At 48.2% G+C, this 6,825-nt stretch overlaps 1 protein-coding gene across 1 annotated transcript in view; it reads left to right on the top strand.

The window, feature by feature from the left end:
* TMEM127 (transmembrane protein 127) overlaps positions 1-5,234 on the top strand; it is a 14,082-nt gene extending 8,848 nt beyond the window's left edge. Inside the window, exons 3-5 of the mRNA XM_008567902.1 lie at positions 3,484-3,648; positions 4,397-5,086; positions 5,151-5,234. Coding sequence (XP_008566124.1) covers positions 3,484-3,648; positions 4,397-4,704 — 473 coding nt within the window. The 3' untranslated portion in view covers positions 4,705-5,086; positions 5,151-5,234. The remainder of the gene's footprint in view (positions 1-3,483; positions 3,649-4,396; positions 5,087-5,150) is intronic.
* Positions 5,235-6,825: the final 1,591 nt, after the last annotated feature.

Below are 6,825 nucleotides of genomic sequence, written 5' to 3'. Positions count from 1 at the left end.
TGAGCGGGAACCGGTCTGTACGTGGCATCCGAACCCTCGGGCAGGAGCGCCGCCGCGCTTCCCAAGCGGCGCACTATCCAGTGCGCCACCGGGCCGGCCCTAAACATTTTTTAATTTTGATGAAGTCTAATTTATCTTTTTTTTTTTCTTTAAAAGATGACCAGTAGAGGGATCTTAACCAGTAGGGGGATCTTAACCCTTGACTCGGTATTGTCAGCACCACACTCTCCCAAGTGAGCTACAGGCTGGCCCTATATATATATTTATGTTGTTGTTACTCATGTTTTTGGTGTCATATCTATGAGACCATTACCTAACCCAAGGTCATGAAGATTTACTCCTATGTCTTCTTGTAATAATTTTATACTTTTAGCTCTTACATTTACATTTATCCATTTTGAGTTAATTTTTGTGTATAGTATGAGTTGGGGTGCATATTCATCCCTTTGCATGTGGATATCCAATTGTCTTAGTACCATTTGGGGAAAAGGTTCTTCTTTCCTCATTGAATTATCTTGATACCCTTGTCAAAAATCAATTACCTCTCATAAATGTATGAGTATACTTCTGATCTCTGAATTCTAGTTCATTGATCTATATGTTTATCTTTCTTTTATTTATTTATTTATTTATTTATTTTTCTTTTCTTTTTTCTGACCGGTAAGGGGATCGCAACCCTTGGCACGGTGTGGTCCGCACCACGCTCAGCCAGTGAGCGCACTGGCCATCCCTATATAGGATCCGAACCTGCGGCCTCGGTGCTACCAGTGCTGCACTCTCCCGAGTGAGCCACAGGGCCAGCCCTATTTATTTATTTTTTGATGGCTGGACAGTGAGGGGATCCGAACCCTTCACCTTATTGTTATCAGCACCATGTAGTTCTTTAATTTTTAATTTTAATTTTTTTTAAAGCCTACAGCACCTAGTAATCTCTGGTGGTCTCCCATCCAAATACTAACCAGGCCCCACCCTGCTTAGCTTCTGAGATCAGACCAGATTGGGCACGTTCAGGGTGGTATGGGTGTAGACTGTTTACCTCTCTTTTAAAGTTACGATAAATTGGCTCAAGCCTCATCCTACATGCTATGGGAACAACAGCATCTCCCCACTGCCAGAAGCCTGAGAATTCTCAGGGACACATTTTCCCTCCTCTCATACCCATTCCTTGCTTTTACTGAATTTTATTAGTTCTGCATCTTGTCCTCTATAACCTAGCTCTTCCCACTCCATTTCATCCCTTAAAGAACCATGAACACAACAGTGTGTGACAAACTCTTATTTAGGATTTGAGGAAATGGATCAAAAATCTTACAAAGCTTGTATGGACAGCAACTTAAAAAAAAAAATCACTGCCTATGATTGCATTAGTCAATCACCATATAACAGGATACTTTTCACTGCTTGTGGCTCCTTTAGGTCCTGGTGATTGTCATCTTCCTGGGCCTTTCTTGCTTCCTGGATACTTCTCTCTTCCCCTCCCTACATGCCAGATCCAACCCCAGCTCCTCTTCCTTTTTTTTTTTTTTCCTTTTTGTCTTCTTTTTTACTGACCGGTAAGGGGATCGCAACCCTCGGTGTTGCTCCCGCGGTGATTGTCATCTTCCTGGGCCTTTCTTGCTTCCTGGATACTTCTCTCTTCCCCTCCCTACATGCCAGATCCAACCCCAGCTCCTCTTCCTTTCTTATGTGGGGCACTTCACTTCTCTCCTTGACTTGCCTTCACTCTGACCCACCCCACTTTTCAACAAGATGGCCTAGGAAGTTTCCCTGAGCCTTTCCCCCAAGAGAAGAATCCCATCTCTAAGGTAAATGCTGCCCCCTCCCTAGAGTGAGGAAGCACAGCTGCTATTTTCTAAATCACAATTATTTTTTTCCTGTACATATGTTTCAATGTGATGATCCTCTTTGGGCTACAGCCTCCTCATGTGGGAAATGAGAGAACTGGACTACTCTATCTCTAAGTCTCCTTCCAGTTCTAAAGTCCTATGGAAACTTCCAAATCGATCTAAATGGCTAAATGGAGCATTTACATTTGGTAGAACCTGCTTAAAGAGGAAAAGGGAAGATGAAAAAATTTTCCTTCTTTTCCTGCTTCACAGATTCACTCACAGCCTGGATTTGACTAATGCTACTCCTGCAGAAACACAGAGTGGAGTCCCTGAAATACCTTTAGATCCTTTTGTGTCAGGTCGATGAGCCACAGCATGGTCAAGGAATAAAAGTCAGCCTTAAGGATTCGGATTTAAATTACCTTCATTGAATCCCCACTTTGAGTCAGGCACTTCGCTGGGTGCTTTTAAACACACGATTTCATTTAATCACATTAGTCCTATGAGAAAGGTTTTATTGTCTCAATTTTAAGGATGAGAAAGTGATGCTCACTCAGAGAGACTAAGTAGCTACTTCGAAGTCACACGGCCTCTGAGGGACAAGGACTTGAATGCACCTTTGAAGGCAGCAACTTCCATGCCTGCAGGAGCCAGGCTGGTAACAGAAGTGAGGGGGTCAGGTAAAAATAGGAAGCAGTGGGAGGAGCATGTGTATCCTCTGACTTTGGCAACTGTTGATTAGCACTGGGCAAATATGCCATGTAGGAATGTGGGTCTCATGTGGCCAGTTTTGTGTTTTCTCAACTGATGGGGGAAATCCAGATTTTGTGAATTATCCCAATTTTAAAGTAGAGATCCAACAGTGAGCCAAATAAAATACCTCCACAGGTCAAATTTGGCCTGGGGGACTGCCATTGAGGATGAATTCCTTTGGCTTAATACCCATCCTCCTATCCATCTTTTCAAAAGCAAACATGCTCTAAGTTAGGTAACCACTAAGCCATAAGTTGCTGCTCCACCCTTGATGGAGATGGGGTGGGGTAGGGAAGAGGTGCCTGCAGCCCTGGGCTTTGTAGCTGGGAAATTAAGTTAGTGTTCAAAGATTTGGCCCGACCAGGAGGGCAGGGCCCTGCCACGAAATGAGACAGACAACTGGGAGCAAAGAGGGGGTGCCGGCCTTATTCATTCAGTTGCTTGAGAACGAGGGTCTTGGGGATACACGTTTTACGTGAGCAGGAGCTTTATTTTGTGGCTGGCTGCGCCCTAAGGCTTCGCTCTAACACACACACACACACACACACACACACACACACGGATTGGGACAGGACAAGGGCTAAACGNTAAATAAATAAATAAATAAAATGGTGAGAAGAGCATGGCAAGTACAGCGAAGTGGACTCCTGCACAGAGACTAGTCTTGTTGGAAAGAGAAGGACATGAGGTACATGGGAGCAGTGACCCGGAGCTCCTGTCTGCTAATGTGGAGACTGTTCCAGCTCCTCTGCAGACCAGCTGGGATAGGAGCTAAGACAGTGCCCTCCAGTCCTCCTTGGGCTCACCAAGACTGGTGGGGGGTATGGAGCTCACTCCCAGGTGGGGACTTCCTGCACCAGGCTGTTGCTTGGGGCCCTGAAGATTTGGTTCTCCCCCACAGAGTTCTGCATGAATCCCCAGACAGTGCTGCTCCTGCGGGTCATTGCTGCCTTCTGCTTCCTGGGCATCCTGTGTAGTCTCTCCGCATTCCTTCTTGATGTCTTTGGGCCCAAGCATCCAGCCCTGAAGATCACCCGTCGCTATGCCTTCGCCCATATCCTCACTGGTAAGCCCAGGGCCTGCTCACAGTTGGGGAGGAATGGTGTGTACTGTCTGCAGTAGCAGGTGGGGACTCGGATTTCTATGAGCAGACTCTGTTCCAGGTGCTCATGTGAAAAGCTCTAGCCTTTTACAGAGCATCGGCGCTTATAAACAGCTTGCTTCAGCATTTGCGTGTACACTTGCCAGGATCATAATCCTACTCAGCCCAGCTGGAGAGAGGAGTGTTGTTAGAATTCCACAAGGAATCTCACGGCTCTCTAAAACCAGCATTTGAAGCTTAGCCGAGCTGAGGACCTGGGATGAGCAGGAAGGAACCAGGCTATCTCCCCGTCTCCCCTGGAGCACATGGCTGGGATCTCTCCTCTCCATCTTCTGCTTCCCCACAGACCAACCTTCCCTGCTTGTACGCGGCTGCTCTCCTCCCGCATGACTGGGCCATTGTGTCCATTTGACTTGTGATGGTGCTGCCTCCAGTTCCCAAACTGCATGACCTTATCTGTTCCTAGTGGCCTTAGTATCCCAATTGCAAACTCTTAACACAGAGAGAATCTGACTGGTCTAGATGGGGTCAGGCAGCTGTCCCTAGCCCCAGGCCAAGAATCCCGTGGTCAAGAGAGCTCCTTGCAGGGTCTGGGGCTGGGCAGGTTCTCTGAGTAGAGGGTTTGAATAGAGGGGCTGTGATTGGTTCCTCAAGCATCCTAGTTGCAGGGTGCCTGCTAATCCCCTTTCTGTGCCATCCCTCTCTCCTTCAGTCCTGCAGTGTGCCACCGTCATCGGCTTTTCTTATTGGGCTTCTGAACTCATCCTGGCCCAGCAGCAGCAACATAAGAAGTACCATGGCTCCCAGGTCTATGTCACTTTTGCTGTTAGCTTCTATCTGGTGGCAGGAGCTGGTGGAGCCTCAATCCTGGCCACAGCAGCCAACCTCCTGCGCCACTACCCTACGGAGGAAGAGGAGCAGGCACTGGAGCTGCTTTCTGAGATGGAGGAGAATGAGCCCTACCCAGCAGAGTATGAGGTCATCAACCAATTCCAGCCGCCCCCTGCCTACACACCCTAATGCCAACCATGGGCTCGCTTCCTCGGCAGCCCCTCCCCCAATTCTACAGCTCCTCTCACACCCAGAGGAGCTCTTTTCCCCAGCAGGCCTCACTGGTAGGACCCTGACCATCTTCACCAAATCTTCCCCAGGAGAGCTTCTGCCTTTAGGGTTCTCCATGTATCCCTGCTCTCAAAACCTGGGGCTCATCAATTTTATATAATGCACTGTTGCCCCTCCTGTCACCTTCTGCCCTTTCAACGTTCACTCGTCATTACCAACCAGGGATGGTCATACAAGTTTTCTCCCCTCGTGGGCCATATCTTTGGGACTGGGACTTTTCTTGGGTAGCTGCTGATAGTGAACAGTCCCAGATAGAAGAAGTATCAGCAGAGCCCAAGGGGACTGGGACTTTTCTTGGGTAGCTGCTGATAGTGAACAGTCCCAGATAGAAGAAGTATCAGAAGAAAGGGGACTGAACCCTGCAATCTCACTTCACAAGGATCAACGTTTGTTCCACGGCTGTAGCTCTGGGCTGACATACCCTCCCCCCACCCCCCATTTCTTCTTGGAGTGCCCCAGTACCAGGCTGCCCGTTCCGTGGAGTTCTCTGCACTTTAGTCTTTGGACTTGTCCTCACATGTGTTCTGGTCTTACGGGGAGAAGGAATTGCTGTTGGGAAGGAGAGCAGAACCTGGTATGAGACTGAGGCCTCCTGGTGCCTATAAAGGATCAGAGTGGAGGGGACCACATCCCTTACCCCCTTCACCTTTTAAAATTTGAGTTGTTTTAAACGGAACAGACAAAACCAAAACAGCAATATTCTCTTTTTAACATAGGGACAAGGCTGTTGTCATTTTTCAGAAATGTATCCCATTCCCTTTAGCTCTGCAATATTTTTGCCCATAGCTCCTTCCAAGTTCCTCCCTGAGTCTCCAGCAGAATGCAGCCTCTCTTCCCTTGCTCCTTCTCTCCCAATTACTGTGGCTCCCTGGGGCCTTCCTGTGGAACCCAGAGCTACATGGCCCCTGAGGGGCTGAGGACTGTGGCCTGGCAGGCGGGCCAGTGTGGTGCTCCTCAGGACTGCGGCACTGAGATATAACCTGGCCTCAGTTTAGGAACAGAGGCCACAGCACGGCATGAACCCACCACTCTCCACATAGGAACTTAAAACCAGTGGGACCCATCTTGTGAGGTGTCAGAACCACCTTGTCAGACTAGCAGGCCTGGAGGTATCCTTCAGACTCAGCGTGTCCCCTAGACTGTGGCTTGGGGCTACAGCTTGCTATGTGCCCCTCTCCCTTGAATGTACTCTGGTCTTGCTGTGTGCTGTTGGCTCTTTTTTGCCTGGCCATCACTCTAGCTACCCCGTTGGCTTTGAATCTGGCTGAATGTTCTACCCTGAGATCTGGGGCATAAAATGGGCAAAACTTGAGAGACCTTCAGTGTGGATCCAGGTGGCCACGCTGTCCTTGTTAAATTACTAGCTCCTTTGGAATCACTGTTCAGAGCAGAGCTGAAAAGGAGATGGATTTGAATTTCCTCCCACCCTTAAGGTGATAGACAAATTGAGCAAGACTGGAGAATGGACACTGCTACTGAGCTGTGGCTACACAGTGACTGTCATGTCCCTATACATCTTTGGCCAGATTGACTGGGATGTCTGGACAGATGCCTGTGTGGGTGGTGAAGACCACATCTACACACGAGTAAGTCTTGGAGTTTACTTCTGTGATGTCAAAGTGTGTCCCAAGGTGACTCTTCCACTCTTCCAGACTCCTCTCTTAGGCAACAAAGGCTGCTGATTGATACCTGAGCACAAAGCCGAGGAGCTGAATTCATTCTGTCTTTCTGTAAAGTCCTGAGTTTGTTATTGGCAGATTTCCCTGGTGTGGCCAGCTTTTTCCAACCATGGGCATCTGAGTAGGCAGACCAGAAGACTGGGCACCGAACATGCATGCCAAAGTGACCGGTCATCTCATGAGGACTTGGACATGACCCTGTGGACCATTCTATGTGATTCAGAACCCATTTTTTATTAGCTTCCCATGCCTTTGGTCTTTCTTTCTCTTTTCCCCTGCCATCCTGACACTAATAGTTTGTCAATATAAATTCCCCTGGTTGTATTTTTTTTTTCTAGGA

The sequence above is a fragment of the Galeopterus variegatus genome, unplaced genomic scaffold (assembly GCF_000696425.1).
Source record: "Galeopterus variegatus unplaced genomic scaffold, G_variegatus-3.0.2 Scaffold356, whole genome shotgun sequence".
Classification (NCBI taxonomy): Eukaryota; Metazoa; Chordata; class Mammalia; order Dermoptera; family Cynocephalidae; genus Galeopterus; species Galeopterus variegatus.
This window is presented reverse-complemented; position numbering and strand designations above follow the sequence as displayed.